Source organism: Cladophialophora immunda, assembly GCF_000835495.1.
Source record: "Cladophialophora immunda strain CBS 83496 unplaced genomic scaffold supercont1.2, whole genome shotgun sequence".
Taxonomy (NCBI): Eukaryota; Fungi; Ascomycota; class Eurotiomycetes; order Chaetothyriales; family Herpotrichiellaceae; genus Cladophialophora; species Cladophialophora immunda.
Window position 1 is genome coordinate 5190439 of NW_015622542.1, and position 22754 is coordinate 5213192.

General features: G+C 51.7%; 9 protein-coding genes across 10 annotated transcripts in view; 3 read left to right on the plus strand and 6 right to left on the minus strand.

The window, feature by feature from the left end:
• Window positions 1-2598, minus strand: part of PV07_04047 (uncharacterized protein) — a gene marked incomplete at its 3' end in the record, with an annotated part of 5170 nt that extends 2572 nt beyond the window's left edge. Inside the window, exons 1-3 of the mRNA XM_016390824.1 lie at window positions 1802-2598; window positions 960-1574; window positions 11-908 (exon numbers count right to left, since the gene is read on the minus strand). Coding sequence (XP_016252726.1) covers window positions 11-908; window positions 960-1574; window positions 1802-2408 — 2120 coding nt within the window. The 5' untranslated portion in view covers window positions 2409-2598. The remainder of the gene's footprint in view (window positions 1-10; window positions 909-959; window positions 1575-1801) is intronic.
• A 354-nt stretch (window positions 2599-2952) lies between these two features.
• Window positions 2953-5013, minus strand: PV07_04048 (uncharacterized protein; the record flags this gene model as incomplete). Its single annotated transcript, XM_016390825.1, has 8 exons — window positions 2953-3130; window positions 3212-3301; window positions 3368-3473; window positions 3546-3663; window positions 3726-3879; window positions 3953-4228; window positions 4292-4394; window positions 4445-5013. The coding sequence occupies 8 exons, from the start codon at window positions 5011-5013 to the stop codon at window positions 3035-3037; spliced, it is 1512 nt and encodes a 503-aa protein (XP_016252727.1). The 3' UTR covers window positions 2953-3034.
• A 306-nt stretch (window positions 5014-5319) lies between these two features.
• Window positions 5320-6205, minus strand: PV07_04049 (uncharacterized protein). Its single transcript, XM_016390826.1, has one exon. It carries the CDS (start codon window positions 6054-6056, stop codon window positions 5559-5561), a length of 498 nt encoding a protein of 165 aa, XP_016252728.1. The 5' UTR covers window positions 6057-6205; the 3' UTR covers window positions 5320-5558.
• Window positions 6182-7917, minus strand: PV07_04050 (60S ribosomal protein L7). Its single transcript, XM_016390827.1, has 4 exons — window positions 7846-7917; window positions 7253-7364; window positions 6902-7068; window positions 6182-6852 (listed from the first exon to the last, which is right to left on the minus strand). Exons 1-4 carry the CDS (start codon window positions 7866-7868, stop codon window positions 6393-6395), a joined length of 762 nt encoding a protein of 253 aa, XP_016252729.1. The 5' UTR covers window positions 7869-7917; the 3' UTR covers window positions 6182-6392.
• Window positions 7918-8082: 165 nt separating this feature from the next.
• Window positions 8083-8966, plus strand: PV07_04051 (uncharacterized protein). Its single transcript, XM_016390828.1, has one exon. It carries the CDS (start codon window positions 8111-8113, stop codon window positions 8876-8878), a length of 768 nt encoding a protein of 255 aa, XP_016252730.1. The 5' UTR covers window positions 8083-8110; the 3' UTR covers window positions 8879-8966.
• Window positions 8884-12920, minus strand: PV07_04052 (uncharacterized protein). The gene has a single exon (XM_016390829.1). The coding sequence runs from the start codon at window positions 12568-12570 to the stop codon at window positions 8983-8985; it is 3588 nt and encodes a 1195-aa protein (XP_016252731.1). The 5' UTR covers window positions 12571-12920; the 3' UTR covers window positions 8884-8982.
• A 255-nt stretch (window positions 12921-13175) lies between these two features.
• PV07_04053 (uncharacterized protein) lies at window positions 13176-17242 on the plus strand. Its single transcript, XM_016390830.1, has 2 exons — window positions 13176-15558; window positions 15608-17242. The coding sequence occupies exons 1-2, from the start codon at window positions 13878-13880 to the stop codon at window positions 16384-16386; spliced, it is 2460 nt and encodes an 819-aa protein (XP_016252732.1). The 5' UTR covers window positions 13176-13877; the 3' UTR covers window positions 16387-17242.
• A 151-nt stretch (window positions 17243-17393) lies between these two features.
• Window positions 17394-20542, plus strand: PV07_04054 (eukaryotic translation initiation factor 3 subunit C). Its single transcript, XM_016390831.1, has 2 exons — window positions 17394-17833; window positions 17889-20542. The coding sequence occupies exons 1-2, from the start codon at window positions 17482-17484 to the stop codon at window positions 20144-20146; spliced, it is 2610 nt and encodes an 869-aa protein (XP_016252733.1). The 5' UTR covers window positions 17394-17481; the 3' UTR covers window positions 20147-20542.
• Window positions 20543-20765: 223 nt separating this feature from the next.
• Window positions 20766-22703, minus strand: PV07_04055. Of its 2 annotated transcripts, XM_016390833.1 has the most exons (3): window positions 22428-22703; window positions 22067-22332; window positions 20766-21998 (listed from the first exon to the last, which is right to left on the minus strand). In XM_016390833.1, the coding sequence occupies exons 2-3, from the start codon at window positions 22216-22218 to the stop codon at window positions 20873-20875; spliced, it is 1278 nt and encodes a 425-aa protein (XP_016252735.1). In that variant the 5' UTR covers window positions 22219-22332; window positions 22428-22703; the 3' UTR covers window positions 20766-20872. The 2 variants fall into 2 exon arrangements, with proteins under 2 accessions (XP_016252735.1, XP_016252734.1); XM_016390832.1 differs by having other exon boundaries at window positions 22067-22703.
• Window positions 22704-22754: the final 51 nt, after the last annotated feature.

Consider the following 22754-nt stretch of genomic DNA (forward strand, 5'->3'; position numbering starts at 1 on the left):
GAGTGTCGACGTATGCTCCGGCCCGAGCGCCTTCTCGCAGCCTTGTAGCGCTCGCTCGTACATCTCTTCCGCCTCCTTAAGCTTCCCTTGATTAGAGTAGAGGAGGCCGAGATTGTGAACTATATCGAGTGTCGACGTATGCTCCGGCCCGAGCGTCTTCTCATAGCCTTGTAGCGCTCGCTCGTATATCTCTTCCCCTGCTTTAAGTTGAACCTGCTTAGTCAATAGCTCAGCGATAAGAAAGGCTCTCGAGAGTCGATCATCAGCTAGATCTTCCATAACGTCACCACGACGGTCGTGAATGTATCCAAGCCGTAACGCATGTGTTGTCAAATCGGCCAGATGGAAATGTCCAAGAGAATCAAAGTCTTCTTGTTCGACCGATGCCCCCACACAGTCGAAAGCGTACCAATACTGCGTCTCGTCCACCACCTCGTTCAGTGTCGCTAACGTCCAATCGTGTACACAGGTATGCATACTCCATGAGGCCACCGACGTCTGCACCTCCAGAAAGCAGTAGTTCGTTAGCTTTCTCATCGTGCTTTCGAACTCGACATCGCTGGAAATCACGCCACGCAGCCACGGCGGTGACTCGTTAGAGAGCCCCGCGCGGAACAGCTCGTACCAGAACCGTCGATTACTAAAGTATGCTAGTAATCCTAACCACCTCGCCGCGTCCGCGTCCTCGCGTTGGAGTCTAGAATATGAGAGATCCCATGTGGTGTAGAGTGTGCGTTCCTGATACTCCTGGAGTAGAAGGGGCCGCTGTGGGTCGATATTCCAGTGCTGCTCGTACTCTTCGAGGTACCGTTCGAAAGTGAAGGTGCTGTAGCGAAGATATGCTCCGGCGGTGGCCAATGCGAGGGGGAGACCAGCGAGTCGTTCAACAAGCCGCCGTGCATGGCTATCTAAAGAGTGACAATAAGTAAGTCTCTCTTAGACATCATCGATAGACTTACCAGAGCTAGCATCTTTCCGTTGAGATCGACTTTCTAGAATTTCAACGCCTTCTTCAACTCTCCGGAGAGGCTGCAGCCGAAGCTCCGACCCCGCCACAAGATCCGGCCGCCGTGTCGTCACGATGATCGCGCCGTGAGAGACATATGGATAATATTGTTCAATATGATACTGACCGGGCTCATCGTAGTTGTCGAAAATGAGCAGCCATCGCGTGTTCTTCTTATCCGACAACCATCGCTGTATCTGGATCAGGCTCTGATCGTCCTGCAGTCCTTCCGTGTCCCGGACATCAAAGATAGCCGCGGCCACGAGCCGGAAACTGTCCTTGAGCGTGGCCTCCGACGCCGCATTGAGCCAGAAGATCGAGTCGTACTCCTGCTGGTGGCGCTTCGCGAACGCGATGGCTAACTGTGTCTTACCCATCCCACCCGTCCCTCCGACCACTAGCCGTCGCTGCTCCGGAGACGAGTCACCGGGTCGCAGAATCTCTCGCATTTTCGCAATCTCCGACTCCCGCCCGATGAAGAGTTCCTTGTCGATATGAGGTGCCTGACCGAGGCAGAGACTAACAGGCTGTCGGAAGCTCAAGTCCGCTTTCTGTCTGAAGACTATATCTGCAAAGACGATTAGCTTGATCTATTCACAAGAACTGAACATTCAACACGTGGAAAGAGGACATATGTTCTAGGAGATTGGCGATTAGAAAGGCCACGAATATTCAGTCGCGAACCTGACAAGTATATAGCTCGAGGCACGCACAGACACCGAAAGCGTCGCCGTCTACTCGCCTTTTACCCTCCCACTGTGCAATGAAGATGTCATCCTCGGGGCTAGTTCTTACCAATGTTCTGCGTTGTCACCGGCCCATTATTATTGATCTGTTGCCCGCCGCCGGTGTTATTCATCTGCGCCCCACCCTGGCTGTTGAACGTCATCCCCGAGCCCGCCTCGTCCGGCACTGACGACTGCACCAATTTCATTTCTTGGACGATCTTCTCCAGCTCCGCCATCTGCTCCGGTTTGGCGGACTTGACCGCATGATGGTTGACGACCAGTTGCACGTCCTCCGTGATCGACACCATCAGCTCTTCCACCTTGTTGCCCTGGCCCAGTCTCTTGATGACTTTAATGTACCGTTTCTCCCACCCATCGTTTCCTCCGGGCAGAACCTTTTCAAAGATTTCTCTCAACTTGCGCGCCTTTTCATCACATCCTTCTAGCGTCTTCTCCAACGCCTCGCGGACGTCCGCAGGCAAGGAATCTTGGATCGGTTGTAGGTGGCTCTTACAGGTCTCGAGGGTGTTGCGGATGATGGGGAGTCGGCGTCCCACGGCGTGGAACGTGTCTGACAGCTTTATGTCTTTCTGTACGCCGTCGTAGACCTTGACTGAGGCGTCAATGATACTGATGACGCCCGAAATCGCGCCGATCACTTCCAGCCCGGACATCTTAGGAGTACTCCGTACGCGTCAACGGGTCTAATAAAGCATATTCTCCGAAACCGCATAGAGAGCGCTCGACTGAGGATTTAGTTTCAAAACGACGATTGCGTAGCGATTTAGAAGCTATCGGGTAGAGGGTAAAAGCGACCATGGTCAAGCTGAGGGGTAGCTGAATAAGTCCGGTGACCACGTAGGCAGCCACCACAAGCAAATCGCTACGAGGCCGTGATCGTTATTTGCAGCTTCAGGCGCCAATGTTCAGATCACGTGTAAATACTCAATGTCAGTGATTTCGCTCCATGAGATTAGCTGCTAATACCGTACAGTACAGTACCGTATGAAGTAGAATGTTTCGTGATTTGTTACTGACTGACGAGTAACCGTCATTTTGATCCTCAATAAGATTGGTGTATTCTTCGGCAAAGCTTGATCGATCTAGCGAATGATGGATCTGCTAACGCTCCACTCCGAAGAAAAGAATCTTTTCGAATGTACGGAGTATTTGGGGAGGAACCCGGTTTTGCAAGTCCCTGTAGCCCATAGCTAGAGATTCCAAAGTCTCTTTGACCGGGGTTACACAGCTGTCTGCAGACTCCAAGTTCATAAGGGTGGTAACCTACATAGACTAGTCCTTATTTCCGTCTGCTAAGAACAACTTCAACGCCGTCTTGCCGGACCATCCAGCCTCCGCGCACTCTCCATTCTAAGTCGGGGCGCGCCAATGTGAACTAGCAGGGACGAGCAGACTGTCAGCCCAGAACAGAAGCTGGCAGATACTATATCATGGCAACCGCCTGAAGCGGACTTACCTCGTATCGACGAAGCAGCTGTGGGACCAGCTTGAAAGTCTCCAACAAGGCAATATTCTTGCCCAAGCACCCACGCGTTCCATAACCAAACTGTGAGCCTGGTCAGTATTTGGGCGTGTTCCAATCCCATGCATGACAGATTGGGGAGCTCCCTACTGCAAAGTTGGCTCTCTCCATAGCCGCAAGCCGTTCCTCCGATGCCTCGAGCCATCGCTCCGGCCTGAAACTGTCGCAGTCTTTGCCATAGACTTCTTTATTCCGTCTGTGGTTCGTGATTAGCCATTCCAAGGCCGTCCGGGCGGATCGAACGTGAAGCAGCGGAGGTTTGACTGACGCTGTGACCCATGGGTTCACTCCCACGATTGTTCCTTCCGGAAAGAAGTGGCCGTCTAGTATAGCGCCGCCCTTTGGGACGTATCGTTCGAGGACGAGACCGATCGGGGGATGCATACCTGCACAAACGCACGATGGTCAAAATCAGTTCTAAGGAAGGTGGGGAAGAAGTGCAACTTGCGTATTGCTTCCTTTACGCAGGCTTGTAGATAAGACAGCTTGCTCGCCTCGTGCCAAGTGACATATTCGCTGAGGCAGCCCTCTTTATCCGCAGAATCGATCTCCTCAACAGCCTTTTGCAACGTCGACGGGTTCTTAAGAAGGTAATAGAAAATCTACCCAATGAGAAGGTCAGTAATGCGAGAGCTATGCTGCGAAGAAGCTTGACAACAGGTCAGGCGCACTCACCGAAGTCAGCAGGAGCGCGGTAGTGTCAGCTCCGGCAGCAATGTTGTCAAAGTTGTAAAGCATGATCATTCTGTCCGTCACAATCTCCGGGTATTTGGCTTGTGCTTCGAAACATCTCTCGAGAAAGTCGCGTTCTGTCTGACTCCCATTTGCTCTACAGGCGGCCCTGTCTTTCATTCGATTTAATGTGAATGCTACTATAGGGTTTGTGGGTCCGTATCTCAGCATGAGAGGATTCTTCAACAGAAATCGGTCCACGATCGGGATCTGTGCGGCCTTGAGGTACAGAAATGGTCAGTCTGCCACAAGGGTCATGATGGGGGGCTTGAAACAGCTTACACACTGAAAGTACTTGGTAAAGCCTCGAATGCCAGCCATGATGGACTCCACGTCAGTTTCGGATTCGAGGAAGCCAATTTTCTTGCTGAACAAGACTTCGCCTCTATCAATCATCTCAGCAAAAGTGTTTTGTTTAACATAGGCATTGCTTACAGGACGTCAAATGCGTAGCGGTGAAGCCACACTTCCAAGTTTAGGGGCTTTTTGGAAGCAATAAGGTGGTCCAATTTTGAAATGAACAACGTCGTAGTTGAATTTACCGCAGGCTCAAAGTCAAGTGTTGTTGTCATACTGTATGCATTCACGATGGGCTTCCTGATCTGATCATGATAGGCTTCATCGCAGCTCTCAAATAGACTCGGTGTGCATCTGCCGTCGTACCACAGTTCGGCGACTGAATAGAACTTGGTCTTCTTGAAGTCCGACTTGATTCCATAGATGGTAGGCAAGAGGTTTGGGTCAGATATGGATACAACGCGAGGGCCAATCCTCACAAAATGTGAGTTGAACTTTCGGTGCAACTGAATCTGCGTCTCGGTTGGATTGGAGAGGAGCGTGTTGAGCACACGCCAAAGGTTCGTGAAGCCGGCGAAGAAAGGACCTGGAACTGAATTTAGATCACCTCCATATTTGTTGATCAAAAGCCTAGCGATGAGAAATGCAAGGAGCAGGACTGGCCACGATCGCTGGGCCAACCCCTGTATCTCCGCAGGGAACGCCATCGAGTCGGCGGGAAACTGTTTGATATGAGATGCGTTTCTTTCCTGGGCGGCGTAGCCAAGTGATCCGGTCACTGTATGCCTGGCATTCACAGATTGAAGTGCATAAGAGCTCTGCGAATGGCTTGAAGGTCTCGGATCACAGGATCGCGCAGGTCGTGGAGGCCCGTGCGCTTCAAACACCCAAGTGCTCCGATCAATATTCCTTTCACGAGAATTCAGAGAGAGGACGTAATAGAAGGAGAATGGCATGCGGCGTGTAGCAGTGGCTGGATATACCAGCTGCAACGGTTGTCACTCTCCTCAGATAGATAAAGCACCCTGTCAAACACAACGGTTGATACAAATGTGAGTGGCGCTGTGAAGGTCCAATATATCAAGCCATTGACACGTTTATCCAGGTAGAAAATTGTCACTTCAACAGCATTCACAACCTTTTCAGAAGCCTTACTGCCTCTTTCACGGTCAGAGCTTCGGCGTGAAATACCATGTCTGCAGGAGGCAGACATTGTGTGAGCGAGACTTCACACATCAAGTCAGTGTATCTGTCAGTGACTTCCACACACTGGGCCATAAAAAAAAACCCATGGTCCATTCACGCAGAGTCTCACATTGAGTGTGACTCGCGACATCTCGGACATATAATTTAGTGACGTGTCAGAGGGTCGTTCTTCGAACCTGCAAATAGAATATGTCCTGAAGATGGGATCCAGCAGGTCACTGAAGTCCCGCAGTCGTAAGGATGTGTTGCGTTCCCTGTCAAACCCTGCCTCGAGGATGGTACGCAGCAAACATCTCAATAAGCGAAGCTGAAAGGTGTTCATATACGAACTGAAGCCGCAGGCATTGATGCTGACCCAAAGTACTTTTGGCCATACTTGTAGTCTGATGGAAGCACTCTCGACTTGCCCCGGAGGCAATAACAGATGAATTTTTTTTTTCAGAATGTGATCGTTGGCTAGACAAGAGCAGAATGGCGTTGGCGGCTTGAGAATGGTGTCCTGCCATGTCTCTGTCGGGGTGAGACACCATCGTGACCCCTGCATTCACGACATCTCCGTGTATTAATCTCGGATTCGTGCTACACAAAGGTGCAGGTCATGCATACGAGTAAACTATTGCGTCTTGGTCAGCTCTCGCTTCACATGCACCGGACCAGAAAGAAAGAACGCTGGCAGAAAAATTGCTTCATGTCATTTTTACTGGCCCCTAAGAGATGGAACCGGTAGCGTTTGCCTTGCATATCAACTAGCGCCTTTATGGAGTATTCATTTCATGCATCGAACCATTGGTGCTCGGAAGCTCACAAGCCTCGGTGGCAGGCCGGGATTGTAGGAGCCACCGAATTGTTGACCACCCCTCCTGAGGTCAAGCTATCAATTCTAGTTCATCTGCTTGATCAGAGCGTTGATAGCCTCCTCCCGGTTACCGAGATCACCACCCTCGATGTAATGCTTGAATTTTCTGGCACGGAAACCACCGTTGGGGTTGGACAGCTTGAAGGGCCACAGGAAGTTGCTTGCTTGCTTGAAGTTTGGTCCAACGGTGAAAATCTCGTGGATCAAGTCTTCCATGCACACAATGCCGTACTTGCCCAGGTTGTCCTCGATCAGTTGGTTGTCGGTAAGAGCAATGCGTTGTTTGTTGATCTTGCCATATCCACGCTTGTAGATGAGCTCGCGAACAGTCTTGAGGTTGGGATAGCCATAGGCAATGTAAGGATTGACGATGGTAAGCATCTCTTGAGTAGCTTTGGTCAACTTGACGAAGACGCCGTTGTTGATCTGGAGGAGACGGAGGAGTTGGAGGATTTTGCGGGGCTTGGGAGCAATCTTGTTGATACTGATGACAATTAGCATTTGCTTTGCGAGGTCATCATCGAAAGACTCACCCCTTGATTCTGACGACGAAAACCAGCTTGGGTTGCTCATCAACGAAGAAGTTGCCCTGTTGCCTGCTCAAGCGAGCGAGTCTGATTTTCTCGCGCTCAGCATCACGGTACTCCTTGACGTATGTCTCAGCACGCTTGAAGATGACGCCGCGCTTCTCCTTGTTGGCCTGGTCATGAAATGTTAGCCGGCGTACGGGAAGCCCAAATGATAAAGATTGTGAAGGTGGCAAGAATGTTCAGCCCCGAAAGATGGTATAACAAAAGCGACAACATTGACCGGAGGTCTAGCCGCGCAGTGGTATTTATCATCACCACATTATTTTCCCAGGCAAACTTGGACGAAGTACTGACCTTCTTTCTCTTCTCGAGCGTCGCAGCACGCTGCTCTCTGGCCTTCTCCTGGCTCTTTCTCTTCTTCAACAAGGTCTCGGGCACGAGGACCTGGTCCTGCGTCGGCACAGATCTGTACGGGAGGAAATCGAATCAGTATAGTCCGCAGGTAAAATGATCGCCGAGTTGGAACTGCAGCTATGGCGCGGCATTCTCAAACTGGTGATTTGGTGTGAACTCGACGAAATAGATTTAATCAGTGAGAACAAGTTTGAATGGACGCAAGTAGTCACACATGGTCTTTTCAAATCTTGTAGGCCTCTCAACTGACAACGCCCCGATCAAAGATCAGGAAAGGTTTTGACTCCATAACAGATGCGAGATCTTGCGACCAGGCGAACATGTCATACGAGCCCAATATATTTCAAGGAAGAAGCGTTGGATCCTCTATCCTCAAGGCCCCGGCTTTTGTTTCCAAGTGGTGATTTCTCACAGGTCTTCGGAGTAGAGCCATTGGGATGATCGAGCTGGAACAGCGGTAGCGAAACCAGCGAAATGGGAGCGGACCATATCTGAAGACACCAACTGTCAGCAGGATAGTAAGGGATACTTACGACTTCACAATTGGCTTCGTCATCTTGTCTGGTGATGTTGTTGAACGCCGGCAAGGTTGAAGAACTGAGAAACGTCAAAAAGTTTCAAACTGCGGCTCGATCAAATTCGAGTTGTGGGCAGGTTAGCGTCTAAGCCCAAAGCGGAAAGGCTAACTTTGACGCTCTTGGCACATGTACCTCGACCTTTTCCCTTTTCTGTCTGACAGCAAGACGCCGTTGCATCGAAGTTGGTTATCAACTTATTATTCCACCCTCAAATATCAGAATGTCGACCAGGAGAGGTGTCGGCTTGGGCGCCTTCACGAACAGAAATGCCACCGCTCAATCCTACGCCGCGCACGGTTCAAATTTGAAATCCGCCAATGCAGCCTCGCTCCAGGCGCAACTGGAGGTCTTCCAGTCGCTCCTACATAACTTCGCACTCGAACATGCGGCGACCATCAAATCCAACCCGACATTCCGCGCCGAATTCGCGCGGATGTGCAATGCTATCGGCGTCGATCCGTTAGCAGGCTCCAACATCAAAGGTAAAAAAGCGGACTCGCTTTGGGCGAAAGTCCTGGGTCATGATGTAAACGACTTTTATTTCTCTGTCGCAGTGAGGGTTGTGGAGTTATGCCAGGCGACAAGGGCAGAAAATGGCGGGTTAATTGGACTGAAGGAGTGCTGTGAGAGCGTAGCCAGGGGCAAAGCCATTGGTGGTGGTCTGCAAGTGTCAGAGGATGACATTGAGAGGGCAGTTAAATCACTGGAACCCCTAGGATCCGGATTTGTTATTCTCACGATCGCGAACAAGCGATTTATTCGATCGGTGCCAAAGGAGTTCAACACAGATCAGTCCACCGTGTTGGAGGTTCTACAACTACTCGGCAGTGTCACAGTGTCTCTCCTTCGGCTGAACTTGGGATGGGAGCTGGCTCGTGCTGAGACCGTCATCCAAGATCTACTAGCTGATTCTTTGGTGTGGGTGGACTATCAGTGTCCAGAGCCGGAGTATTGGTCACCTCAAGGACTACTAGATGAGAGTGAATGACGGAGTTCAGGAAAAGGAGCAAGACAAATGCGTTGAGGTGGGTGATCAACTTGACGCTTTATTCATTGCGGCTAAAGCTTGGGTTGGCAGAGGGCTTCAGCCCTTCAACTCTTATATTCCTCTTTGAGCACCCAGCGCCCGCGTCCCCGGCTTCCCTTCTCCAGCCTGGCAATCAACTTCAAGGTCTCCTTGAACTCCAGGGTCGCCTGAGGAGTAGTGCAGAAGCGGTTGAAATGATCGATTAGCATCTGAGTGTACACGCTTCCGCCATGGGTTGTGAGGTAATCTCGGATGAGTTTGCCAAAGTCCTTGCCTTGAGGCAAGGTTGGGGTTGCATCTCTGGAAATCGAAGCAGTCGAGTCTGTTGATCTGGCAGGACTGGCTGTTCTTGGGGTACCGTCTCCGCTTGGTGCAAGCCCTCCCTGGCGCTGCTGCAGGTTTGCCAGAAGGCTAGACGACTGAACTCCACCGACTCTGTTTCGGGAATTGGAACTGAATGCCCTCTGTGCTGTTGTCTCTTGAGGACGGCCAGAGATACCAAACTGTCCAGTCCAGGTGGGCGTGCCGATCGGAACAGTACGGGCAACCTCGCCAGCACGTCGCAATTCTCTAGCCGCTTCAGCAGCCACCTTTCGTGCCTCCTGTTCAATCAATACCGGATCAGCTGCGACCTTCTTTCCAGCTTTTCCGTCGATAATTGCATCGTGCTCGACCGCGGAGTGAATGCCCGCGCGAGAAAAGATGCCTTCCATCATTTTGTCTTCGGAATTGTTGGCGCCATCCTTGTTCGCCTGCTCCTCTTCTTCGATCTCTCCGGCATATTGCTCCATGGACGATATACCCGGTAGAGCCCCGATCGTGGTTTCGCCCGCGACGCTTGTTGATTGTTTCTCGGCAATCATCCCGGCGGCCTCAGGAGCATTGGCTGGCTTAGAAGGATGCTTGACCTGCGCATCCTGAAACAGAATACTGGTCTCGGTCGGCTCGCCTTCATTCCCTAGACTGAAGAGATCGTGCAAATCACTCAGGTGGAATGTCTGCCGCTGTTTTGGATCCTTGAGGATCTTGTTCGTTAGGAATTGTTTGAATATCTGGCGATGATAGATCTTCTCTTCGATAGTACCAGCAGTCATCAGGCGGAAGATGGCCACTTCACGCTTCTGCCCCAACCGCCAGGCCCTTTCTCTGGCTTGCAAATCGGTCGAGGGGTTCCAATCAGGGTCGTAGATAATCACTCTGTCGGCACCCGTCAGATTTATCCCAAGCCCGCCAACCTTGGTTGTCAAGAGGAAGACATGCAAGTCCGGGTCGGTGTTGAACTCGTCAACCATGCTCTGTCGCAGTTGGATAGGAGTATTACCGTCCATACGCCTGTACTTGAAACCCGAAAGTGACCTGACATACTTCTCCAAGATATCAAGCATGATGCGATGCTGGGCGAATAGAAGTGTCTTGTGACCGGTTTCCCTCCAGAGTTCTAGAAGTGAACCAACAACTTGCATCTTGCCAGACTTTGATGGGTCGCCGTAGTTATATCCTGCTTTGATTGGCAGCCGTTTGTGATCCCTCAGATCTGGATGGTTGCAGATTTTGCGCAATATATCGACCCCATAGAGAACTTGACGTTTGCCATTCATGATTGCGTCCATCTCACCCGAGCCAATGAATCTCTTATACTCATCGCGCTGCAAGGGTGTCAACTTGCAAAACAAAACTTGCTCGCTTTTCTTGGGCAAATCCGAGGCAACATCGATCTTGAAGCGTTGCAGCAAGTATGGACTAATGGCGTCTTTGAGCGTTTCCGCACATTTGAAAGCTGTCTGGACCTGCAAGTTCGATGCGTTCGCGTATCCACCTTGTCGAATTGGTATCTCAAACTGATTGCGAAAGTTGACCAGCGTGCCCAATCGCATAGGGAACACAAAGTCAAAGAGAGACCATAGTTCAATAAGATTGTTCTGCATAGGCGTCCCAGAGAGAATGATTCGGTTCGGAGTGCGTAGCTCTTTGCAGTAGATGGTGATGGCGGTGTTTGGGTTTCGAATTTTGTGTCCTTCGTCAAGGATAGCATATTGCCAGTCGACTGGGATGAGCAGAGGCGCGTACGTTTGCAGACCAGAGTAAGTTGTCACGAGCACACCCCCTTCCTCTAGAATTGGCCGTAAAATCTTTCGAGCAGCTTTCTGAGCCGCGGTTAGCGGTTGCTGTCTCCGAGTTGGATCCCATTCAAGATCAAGCAGCCTATCTTCTTTGCTGGACTCATTTCGTAGGTTGACCATACCGCTGCCCGAGGAATGCAGGATGGTGACTCGAAAAGGCGGCCACCAGCGATGAAATTCGTTGACCCATTGTTTCATAACCGTAGCCGGACAGACTACAATGATGGGCTTATCCAGCTTCTTGCTGTAATGCAGACCGGCAAGGAAGGCTATGATCTGGATCGTCTTGCCCAAGCCCATCTCATCGCCGATAATTCCCCCAACTTGTTGAGTGTACAGCTCATAGAGCCATTGGACTCCAGTTTTTTGATAATCGAACAGGCTGGGGTAGATATCTCCCGGTAGCTTGTAGCCGTCATCGAAGAGAGTGTCCGGGATCTCAGGGTGCGGGAGATAAGCTTCTTCCTGCGCGATTGCCTCTGGGTTATCCTCCTCTGATCCGTCCTGTTCTTGTTGCTCCCCCGTCGTATGACGCGCTGCATGTTTTCGGGCTCGCCGTCTCCGTAAGGCCCATTTTTGCAACCTAGACTTGTAGACAGATTCGTTACCATCGTCAACACCACGGAAGTCCTCAATCTCATCTTCGACTTGAGCTACTGCCTTTCGACTCTTTCTCTGTCGTTTCCCTGACGTAACGGGCATTTCCTCATCAACTTCATCTTCCGAGTCTGAAAAGGGTTGCTCATCAATGTCATCTTCTTCATATGACGACGAGTCTTCGTCTTTTATAGGCAGTTTGTTCATGAGACGTCTCCGCTTTCGTGGTTGGTCGTCTTGAATCTCGTCTTCCGCACTCGAATCCATGAAACCAGTAGCAAAGCCAGGCTGTCTCAAGTTCCGGTGAGACATGGACTTTGTACCTTCTGCAAGAGGCTCGATATCAGGGAGTTCAGGTTCCTCCTCGGCGTCAAGGAGGGCTCCCTGTAAAGTCGTCGACGACTCTCCGTGCGATGTGAGGCCGAATTTGGAGAAAGGAGTGATTTTGCCAGTCCTGATTAGATAGTCACGCTGACTTTCGTTCGGCAAGGGTCCAGCGGCTGACGCATCGTGTTGTCCTGCCATCCCTGCGTTATTTTCTCGTTCCCTCATTCTCTCCTCGATCTCGGCAATATCATTGTCCAGGTCCTGGATTTGACCTTGCATACGATCAATATCGAGGCGCAAACGCGCTCGTTGAGTAGTTCCGATAGGTCGAAGCATGTCATCTCGTGTTTTCTTGATCTGGCTCTGTAGCTTCTCCTTTTGCGCCTTGGATTTCTCGAGTCGCTGCTGGTCCCGTTGATGGGCTTGCTCGAACAACAGCCGATCCGCCTCACGCCCAATATCTCGTTCAAGGTCATCCTGATCACGCACTTGGGCATCAAGGTTTCGAAGACGAAGGGCTTCGGCAGACTGGCCGGTCGGAAAATCGGCCATCTTATCGTCTTCAGTTGTCGAATGGCCGTTGCTGTGCCTCTTCGCTTCACCATCCATGATCACAAACGTCAAAGACCTGAGTAGTGAATTGCGTGTCAAATGAATGTCGTCATGACCAAGAGGAGAGAAATCCTTCTTGCCGTCTGGATTGTCTACGCTGAATGACTTTTGTGTCAAGACGCAAGCAGAGAGGGAGGTGAAAGGAAAGTAGAGTTTGGAGTGTTATATGTCTGTAAAAGGTGAGGCCGCCACTTTGATGCCGAAAAAGTGGCAATCTGAGATACGGATAGATGCGAAAGGGATGCGGTAAGTGCTCCGACAGAGAGAAGGTCGTCGTGCATAAATATTTGCTTTTGGGGAGAGAAGCAGGTGCAGTGCAATTTCTCTACAACGACTGAGACGTGTCAGAAGACAGAAGTCATCTTCATCATCAGAATGGGAAAGCCTTTCTCACTTGAAGCTCAGGCTGCCATCCGTCGTTGCACTTCACCAAGCCACTGCGCCACCGTAAATTTTAGAGGATTTGAAACCGTCGGCCTACCTGCCCAATTCTCCTGCTGCTATCGACACGCATTTCGGGAAGCCCCCAAGCAAGTTTCAGCTCTAGGCTGTGACAAGCCAACCCCCCCAATCATCAATAATGGGTGCCCAATAATGAGTGGTAATAGCCGCCTGCATCTCAGTCCTGGCTGCTGCACACCAGACCAGGCACTAAACTCGACAACCGACTCTGCTTCTCACAACGCCAAACATTCTCCAGACTTCCTCTTTACAACCCCATCCCATTCATAGTTGTGACACTAGATTGAGATACCTAGACAGCTTGTCTTGCCTCCAATTAGCCTGTTGTCGCCTCCATTGTTCTTCCACGGCATCTCTATCCTCATTATTGGGCCGACCTAATTCCTCGAGTCTTTGCCAGCTCACCACTTCCCAGTCCCTCCACCTCCACTCGAAAATCAGAGAAGAACGCCCTCACTCGTGAAGCGACCAATTCTCAACGCCATGGCCTTATGTTGAGCCTCTCGCCCTCCCTTACCATGTGTCGAATATCGCCCTGGGTCCACCGGTCTCTCTTGAGTGCGCTTACCATTGTCACTCCGCCACTCTGCCTACCCCTCTGAAGGCCCAACGTACCCTACCGATCTAGCTTCACCCTCACACTGCAAGAGGTCGCGTTTGCCTGGGTTTGGATAATTGCAGCAATCGTGCGTGCTTGATGTATGCGTCGACGGTGTGATTGCGGCAGGACAAGCAAGATAACTGCGGCCCAGCTTTCAGCCCCATCGCGGCTCGGAATTCTCTTAAATACGGACTGTCCTGATTACAGTTGACCGACAGACGATTGTGAAGTCTGAGCAGCCATGTCCACCAACACCACACCCCAGACTCAATCGCACCCGTACGATCACAACGGCGAGGTCGACGTGCCCATGGAAGATGCGGATCCTTATAACCGAACCAAATATCCTCCACGACCAACTCACCAACACCGCCTGTCTGCCCAGTATATCCCCGAGATCTCAACGGCTGCTCAGCGCTACTCCCCAATGAATGCTCAATCAACGGGTGCTGGGTACGTTGCCAGTCCCAAAACGCAGAATCCTTCCTCCTTCCCCTACCTCAACCAGGCCCCGACTACGCGACAGTCTCCCCCTCGCCAAGGTAGCTACAATACAGAGCGTTACACTGAACCTCCGACCCCAACGAGATACCCATCCGATTATGGCTCAGCCCTTCAAAGCTCCGCGCTGAGCCCCGATTCATACTATCCTACCTCTGCAAGCAACGCCCGACCTGCTCCTCTTTCAAGACAACAATCACAGCACCAAGGACTAGGACCGGTACCGAAGTTCAGAAAGGTCAAAACCATGCAAGATCTCAACCCCAAGGTCAACACTCAACCACCTTACCGCCGGGCAAATCCAGAGGGCGGGTTTATTAGCCCGTTGCAAGCGCTCACCACCTATCTCCCAGCCACGTACAGAATATGTAATCCTAGCTTCAAGTACGAGTCATCCCGAAATCCGAGGCGGGTTTTGACAAAACCGAGCAAAGGAACAAAGAATGATGGCTACGATAACGACGATAGCGACTACATTCTCTACGTCAACGACATTCTGGGGAGTGAAGAGGCGGGGCACAAGAATAGATACTTGATTCTAGATGTCCTCGGTCAGGGCACTTTTGGTCAAGTGGTCAAGTGTCAAAATTTGAGAACCCAAGAAGTCGTTGCGGTCAAGGTCATCAAAAACCGCACTGCCTACTTCAATCAGAGTATGATGGAAGTTTCAGTCCTCGATTTGCTAAACCAGAAACTCGATAAAAACGACGACCACCATCTTCTGCGGCTTAAAGACACGTTCATACATCGGCAACATCTGTGTCTCGTTTTCGAGCTTCTCAGTGTCAACCTATATGAGCTGATCAAACAGAACCAATTCCGAGGTCTCAGCACGACCCTGGTCCGTGTCTTTGCGCAACAGTTGCTAAACGGGTTGACGTTGTTGAACAAGGCGCGGCTGATCCACTGTGATCTGAAGCCGGAGAACATACTTTTGAAAAACCTTGAAAGCCCAATCATCAAAATTATCGACTTCGGGTCTGCTTGCGACGAAAGGCAGACCGTCTACACTTACATACAATCTCGATTTTACAGGTCCCCTGAGGTTTTACTGGGGCTTCCTTATTCGTCTGCCATTGATATGTGGTCTCTTGGATGCATTGTTGTGGAGTTATTTCTGGGTCTGCCGCTCTTTCCTGGTTCGTCCGAGTACAACCAAGTCTCCCGAATTGTCGAAATGCTGGGAATGCCGCCGACGTGGATGTTGGAGATGGGAAAGCAATCCGGTGAGTTCTTTGAAAAGACGACAGACGAATTCGGTCGTCGTACATATCGACTCAAAAGCATGGAGCAATATTCTCGTGAGCACAATGTCAAAGAACAGCCCAGCAAAAAGTACTTTCAAGCAACTACGCTCCCAGAGATCATTCGAAGCTATTCCATGCCCCGCAAGAACATGAAACAGGCCGAAGTGGAAAGAGGTAAGACCGCGAACAACTACCCCACGAACTCAATTGCTGACACAAGTAGAAATGAACAACCGCATCGCCTTCACGGACTTTGTTCGCGGCTTGCTCACCATCAACCCCCTAGAACGTTGGTCACCTCAGCAAGCGAAGCTACATCCTTTCATCACGCAGCAAAAGTTTACCCAACCATTTGTTCCCCCAATGAACCTGAAGTCCCCATCTAGCAAGACCCCAGCGCCTGGTGTGCAGCAACAACAACAAGCTGAAGCACTCAGCAAGCAACGTGCTGCGCAAGCCGCGCAGGCTCAGGCACAAGCAGTCCACGCACAAGCTCAGGTGCAATCAGTGGCTCAGAACGCCTATGCAATGCAGATGACTCCTTATCCACAATCTCAACCACCACCAATGTACAACAATATGTATCCGGCTCATCCACAAGGCGCGCCGCCCCCTTATCCGACTCACTCGTCAAACTATCCTGCACAAATGGGTATGATGCAACAAACACCGCAGATGAATCCGAGTCACTACAATCACCAGCAAAGTCTTTACGCGCAGGCCACGCAAAGGGCTGGCCGTCAACGTGCCTCCACCATGGATCAACAGCAGGCTGGTATCCCGGCGGCCATTCAACGTGTTGCTAGCCATCTCGATCCGAACCAACCAATTAGGCTTCAACCTAGTCCAGCTTATTATCCACCTCCCGCGGACGGATATGTCGATTCGCCATCCACCGCAAGAAGACGTGGCAGTCGGAATCAAAGAAATCGTGATTTTATCCGGACGCTGGAAGATGGTGCGATGGGTGACAGCTTCATGAACAAGGCGCAGTGGCACTGAGCTGCGTACCATGAGGACGCCCGGAGTCGTTATGATGTGGCTTGATCGCCGAATATCACCAACCCGCAAAATCACCTACGCGGATTGATGAGAGAATGCCATTGATGAACAAGCTGGAAGGCTTTTGCGGATGCAGGCAGGAATCAAAGTCCTGCGACAAAATGCTACTGGGAGCAACAAGCTCTGACGATCTGACTGTGAATGTGAGATTAAAACAGGCATTAGACTAAGGCGGGGGATCTGAGTTTCTCCCAGAAGCGACTTGCTGCCTCGTACACCCACGGGTTGTGATGAAGCAGGAACGGCAGACCGCTGTGGGCGAGCAATCTTCTCAGCGACACAAGCACTCGATCTTCAGCTCGTCAGAATACTTCTCAGGTTTGCAACGATGAATGAGCAATGACTTTGGGCGGCGAAGTGAGCACAGTGTTGACATGAGGGGTTCATGGCCAAGTCATTGAACGGAGAATGTTGCGGGTTCGGTACAGGACAAGACAGTCAAGTAGGGAATTTTGGGGTTGTATTTTGTCATCTACCCAATTATGCTACGTGGAATTCGACGCAGGTTGAGAAAGACTGGGGGTCCAGCGAGTCTTTGCGAGGTAGCAGTATTGCTCATGATCCCGAGCCAGGGAACTCGAATGCACGAAGTGTTCCGACGGAAACCCGTTAGATAACACGATCTGTACATCCCTCGTAGGATTTTCCTCATGTCATTCAGTTCGCTGCAAGGAACAGGGAGGGTTCAGCCTTCACAAAGACACGGGCCCGCAGTGACTCACAGATTTCACAAGCATCGAGTCGTTGTGACAATTGCTGTACTTGGTGACTCGAAGGGGAGTGAGAGGCAGTCGACGTCAGACATAATGCGATCCAAGTCACCGCTAGTGATACTAGTGCTATAAAGTTGCAGCAGCACCCGGTCATTTCAATTTGCTTGGCAGCCTTGGCACTCAACTAGAATTTTGAGAATCTTTGCCTCAACTGCGGATTAACATAGTCGACCCCGAAGCGTTTGACAACCACACCACTTCAGCCTTAGTTGCTGCGTCGACATACCCCATTTCACTGACACTTCGAGCCAACCGGTCAAAAATGTCGTCGCGGTTCTTTCATGGAGGAGACTCCGACAGCGAGAGCAGTTCTTCCGAGGAGGAAGAACTCTACGGTGATCGCGAGGACGAAGAGGAAGAAGAATCTGAAGAAGAGGAGGACGAGGAAGAGGAGTCAGAGGAAGAATCTAGCGAAGATGAAGGTCATGGCACGGGTGCGAGCCGTTTCTTGAAGCCCTCAGGACCTGGCGGCGACGAATCCGACGAGAGCGAAGACGAGGATCGTGAGCGAGTGGTCAAGAGTGCAAAGGACAAGAGATTTGAGGAATTGGAGAGCACGACCAAAAGCATTGAGAACGCTGAGAAGATCGGTGACTGGGCTGTCGTATCTTCAGGTTCGTATTTGTGTCCCGATCCGCTTGATGGAACAGTACTGATCTATACACCCAGAGTTCGACAAAATGAACAGACAGGTTGTCAAGGTCATCCAACAAGGCACCACGCCGAAACTCTACATCAAGATGATCGCCGATCTCGAAGACCTGATCAATGAGACGAACGAGAAACAGAAATCCGGTGCGAAGAAAATGAACCCCATCAATGCAAAGGGTTTCAATGCCATGAAACAAAAGATCCGGAAGAACAACAAAGAGTACATTACCGAAATTGAGAAATATCGAGCAAACAAGGAGGAGTTCATGGAGTCGGACGAGGAAGAGCCCTTGGAGGTGGAACAGAGGACTCGTAAGAACAAGGTCCAGAGACTCGACGCTATTGAGGCTGCCATAGATGAGGAAGGCTTTGCAACGGTCGGTAGAGGTGGCAAGGCTCTTGTCTACACACCGGAGAGCATCCTGAAACACCTTCGCACCATCGTCGAGTCAAGAGGAAAGAAAAACACGGACCGGTCTGAGCAAATCCGTATTATGGAGAGACTTTTGGACGTTGCCAGCACACCGTATCAACGGATACGGGTTCTTCTAACCCTGATCTCCACAAGGTTCGATGTCACCACCTCCTCAGTCCAGGCCTACATGTCGCAAGAGTCATGGCGATCCGCAGAACGCGAATTTTCAACTCTGCTGCAAACCCTGGAAGATGAGCCCCAGTACATGGTGACCGAGGCAGCCGAGGAATGGGAAGACGATGAGAAACAACCGAACCCTGCTGCGGGCGAGATCTTCAAGATTCCAGGCAGCGTCGTATCCCTTGTTGAGCGACTAGACGACGAATTGACACGCTCTCTCCAACAGACCGACCCTCACACAGCCGAATACATCGAGAGACTGAGCGATGAGCAGCTTTTGTATACTGACATTGTGCGTACGCTCATCTACATCGAAACCATCAACAAGAAATTGGAGAAGTCCGAAAACAAGCAAGACAACATCAACCGCACAACTATCCGACGGCTGGAACACATCTACTTCAAACCCACGCAGGTGGTTAAGATCCTGGAAGAGAAGACCTGGGCTGCCATTCCGTCTTCCCTGAACTCCGAACTGACCCCACGAGGAAAATTCACCGAAGTTGCTGCGCTTGTCCAGACGCTTTGCAACCATCTGTTCGAGTACAGCGAGGGCATCATTCGTGCACGTGCCATGCTCTGCGAGATCTACTTCCTGGCCCTACAGGATGACTACTACCGCGCTCGTGATCTTGCTCTGATGAGCCACTTGACCGAGAATATCTCCTCATTCGACGTCTCAACTCAGATACTCTTCAACCGAACTCTCGTGCAAATCGGTCTTTGCGCTTTTCGTGCAGGTCTGTGCTACGAAGCGCAAGGTGTCCTACAGGAGATCTGCGGTTCTGGACGGCAGAAGGAACTCCTCGCTCAAGGCGTCATCATGCAACGCTATTCGACTGTTACGCCGGAGCAAGAACGTCTTGAGCGGCAGCGTCAACTTCCATTCCACATGCATATCAACCTGGAGTTGCTTGAATGTGTCTATCTGACCTGCAGCATGTTATTGGAAATTCCGTTGCTGGCCCAAACTGGCTCATCACCAGACGTCCGCAAGCGCGTCATCTCCAAAACGTTCCGCCGCATGCTCGAATACACAGAGCGACAAGTGTTCCAGGGCCCACCGGAAAATACGCGAGACCATGTCATGCAAGCCGCCAAGGCTCTTGCTCAGGGGGACTGGAAGAAGTGTCAGGAACTGATCAGCAAAATTGCCATCTGGGATCTCCTTGGCCTCGAAAACAAAGAAAAGGTCAAGAAGATGCTGGCGGAACAAATCCAGGAAGAAGGCCTCCGGACGTATTTGTTCACATACGCTCCGTATTACGACACTCTGTCCATCACCACTCTTTCAGGCATGTTCGAACTCGACTCGAAGAAAATTGCGGCGGTGGTATCCAAGATGATTTCCCACGAAGAACTTGCCGCTGCACTCGACCAGGTCAACGATGCTATTGTCTTCCGGAAGGGCGTGGAGCTTTCGCGTCTGCAAAGCCAAGTCATCACACTGAGTGAAAAGGCGATGGGCATCCTGGAGTCGAATGAGAAGGTACTGGAGACGAGAACTGCGGGTATGGTCAACGCGTTCTCGGCCCAAGGACAGCGAGGCGCAGGCAGGGGGGGACGAACTGGGGGAAGGACCGGGTTGCCGGGTCTGCCGAGACAGGGACAGCAAGGAGCGAGGAGGCCTGGCGGGCAGCAATTCAGTGGAGGGGCGCTGGGAGGGGCGATCAAGGCTTGAGTATGACTTTTTGGCACCCGAGAGTCATCAATGCATGAAACTGCGCTGGATGTATGCATGGAGACGAGACGTGGTCATGCGAGATGATCTCATGGGTCTGATGATGATGTCTGGTTGTGCCCTCTTATCTATTTCCGGCTTGAAGGGCAATTCCAAATGAATAGACTGCCGATGATCCAAAAGGTCCAGGGCCACACGCCGGAGGGTTACGCATATGCAGCCTTGCTGCCGGGTAGGAACAATCTCTCCGCACATCTATGTACCTTGGGTTGGCGGATGGTGATGCTCTGTCGTTGACGTGGATTGGCATCGACGGTACCTTCGCGTCTGGAATGGGAGGATAAATACAGCAGATATGCCATGTTCAGCAGAATGCAGTTTCCTCTGTTCAGCCTCGCCACATTCCTCTGTCTCCGTATATTCTGCTCCATGTATGTCGAGCTACTTGCTCGATGTGGAAAGCCCTCTTGTGTTTCATGCCTCCGTGGGCTCCTCCCACCAGGACATTTGCGGAGAGTTCTACGGAACCTCCCATTTCTCCCCATTGATTTGAGTACGTCCCGGTCATCACCCCTTGCCAAGGCACGATTGCGTGTGGCCCTTCACCTAACGCAGGGGTAACTGCAGGAGTCGGTACGGGAAAAGGGATTATTGAGGACTGTCCGAAGTCAGATGATTCTAATATATACATTACGGCTCTATTTGTCATGACAAATTTACATGTGCTTATGTCGCTTTTGGTTTTGTCCCCAGCGCCTGCTTCAGCCTAGGATCCTCTCTCACGACGAGGAGTTCCCCCCTGCAGATTTTCAGCAGCGTGAAGGCGGCGTTGATGAAGAAGACCAGGATCAAGAAGATGAGCTGGATGACGGTGACGATTTTGAAGAAGGCCGAGTCCAGCTCGGTGCCCAGCAGCAGGGTCGCCGTCGTCAGCGTGCCCGTGGGGAAGATGATGGCGTTCCACGTCGGTGCCCAGGTCAAGTCCCGGTTGACGATGCGATGGAGCATGGCGACGAGCGCGAAGCCCAGCCACACCGCGCCGAGACCGGTCATCAACAGGGCCAGGAAGATGCAGGTTACCTGCAGCGAGCCCGCTGCCGATTCGGTCAGGAAAACCCCTCGGTCGTAGCCCCGAAACTGCCCGTGTGTACTGGCCGCCGACCCTAGGAGTTGCAAGGCCGCCGCCGACTGTCCCATGGGTCCCACGAGGATGAACAGAGTGGCTGTCATGGGCGGAGCTGGCCACCCCTTTGCCAGCAGCTGATGAAGCAGGTACGTGTATAGGATCAGGCCGAGGAAGATTCCCACTCCGACTGCACATAGCGACATGATGATGACCGGAACGGCGAGTCCCGGAGACACGTTGTGTGCAAAGGATGCGAAGACGCCGCCGACCGCTGCTAACGTGGCCACTCCCACGGCGGGGATGATGATGAGAGTCGGGAGCTGCCGGTCCAAGATGTTGTGCTGCTGGATCAGGTTGGAGAAGACGAAGAGCAACATGCCGAAACTCCACGTGGCCGCAATCCACCACATGACACAGGCAACGATGGTGAACGGATGGCCTCCCCAGGGGGCCTCGCTCACGGTGAGGGTGACGAAGGACACCAGCGTCATAAAGGCGATCGACCAGCACGGGAAGAGACACAGGTCCAACACATTGTCGACGAGTTCTCGGTACGCTGTTTTGCGGTACATGGCGAAGTGCAGGATGCAGATGACCGAGAAGACAACGTAGAGGACCAGGTCGATCGTAAACGCAATCGTCGAGAGCACATGAAGCCCCGGGAACTGATATGGGAGTTGGTGGAGGAGCGTCCCAATCACGCCGGCGTTCATGCACCATGTGAACCTACCATGTCTTTGTCAGAGGGATGGCTTTTGGGACAGAAACCATGCGGTGTAGCGCGTTGGACGTACCATATGGGACTGAAGTCCTGGACCATAGCCCGGAAAGCACTTCGAACCAGCGGCCCCTTGTAGATGGCATCGGCATTTTGTTCTTCCTCGTCGTCGTAGTTGGCATTGCTTTGAGGCTGGATGTCGTCCTCCATGACGCCCTTGAGCTCCATCTATCGCGTGCCACAGGTGTCTGTTCTTCTCTCGAGGCCGCCCAGGTATGGGATGTGCCCAACAACCGGCGTCATGGCCATAAGCTTTTTATCCTGAATGCCCTTCAAATCGGCCTGGAGACCCGGTTTAGTCATTTTGCTGCCGGGTACAACGCCGGCCGGGCACTCGCCGCCTAAGCAGACGGCGAGCCTTTAAAGGAGCAACATACTTGTCATGGTGATGATCCTTCCTTTGGGGATTTTCCCCTCAAGCAACTTGCATCCAGCCACAGCCCAATAGGCACAGTAGGCTTAGCTCAGGCCCGATGGCAACGCCGCCTGCGCCGCCAATGGCTGGTGAATGGCGGAAGGGATCGAAACAGCCAAGTTGCCCTTTTCGACTAGATGTTGGGGATCTCGGTGCCTCTCCAATGGGGAAATATTGCCAGTTCTTACTTACCTAGATACGTAAGTAATGACCTTATTGCGTGATAGTTAGTGAGAAGGGGGGAAAGCCACAGAAGTTACCGTCGACTAGGGGGGGGGGGGGGGTATAA

Excerpts from the sequence above, each read along its gene's own strand:
- PV07_04053 (XM_016390830.1), top strand. The coding sequence starts at position 13,878 with ATGTCCACCAACACCACACCCCAGACTCAATCGCACCCGTACGATCAC. Across the intron at positions 15,559-15,607 it reads ACAGGCCGAAGTGGAAAGAG|AAATGAACAACCGCATCGCC; the intron begins GTAAGACCGCGA and ends TGACACAAGTAG.
- PV07_04049 (XM_016390826.1), bottom strand. The coding sequence starts at position 6,056 with ATGCAGGGGTCACGATGGTGTCTCACCCCGACAGAGACATGGCAGGAC.
- PV07_04054 (XM_016390831.1), top strand. The coding sequence starts at position 17,482 with ATGTCGTCGCGGTTCTTTCATGGAGGAGACTCCGACAGCGAGAGCAGT. Across the intron at positions 17,834-17,888 it reads CTGGGCTGTCGTATCTTCAG|AGTTCGACAAAATGAACAGA; the intron begins GTTCGTATTTGT and ends CTATACACCCAG.
- PV07_04051 (XM_016390828.1), top strand. The coding sequence starts at position 8,111 with ATGTCGACCAGGAGAGGTGTCGGCTTGGGCGCCTTCACGAACAGAAAT.
- PV07_04050 (XM_016390827.1), bottom strand. The coding sequence starts at position 7,868 with ATGACGAAGCCAATTGTGAAGTC. Across the intron at positions 7,365-7,845 it reads ACGAAGCCAATTGTGAAGTC|ATCTGTGCCGACGCAGGACC; the intron begins GTAAGTATCCCT and ends CCTCCCGTACAG. Across the intron at positions 6,853-6,901 it reads TTCGTCGTCAGAATCAAGGG|TATCAACAAGATTGCTCCCA; the intron begins GTGAGTCTTTCG and ends AATTGTCATCAG.
- PV07_04052 (XM_016390829.1), bottom strand. The coding sequence starts at position 12,570 with ATGGATGGTGAAGCGAAGAGGCACAGCAACGGCCATTCGACAACTGAA.
- PV07_04055 (XM_016390833.1), bottom strand. The coding sequence starts at position 22,218 with ATGGAGCTCAAGGGCGTCATGGAGGACGACATCCAGCCTCAAAGCAAT. Across the intron at positions 21,999-22,066 it reads CAGGACTTCAGTCCCATATG|GTTCACATGGTGCATGAACG; the intron begins GTACGTCCAACG and ends AAGACATGGTAG.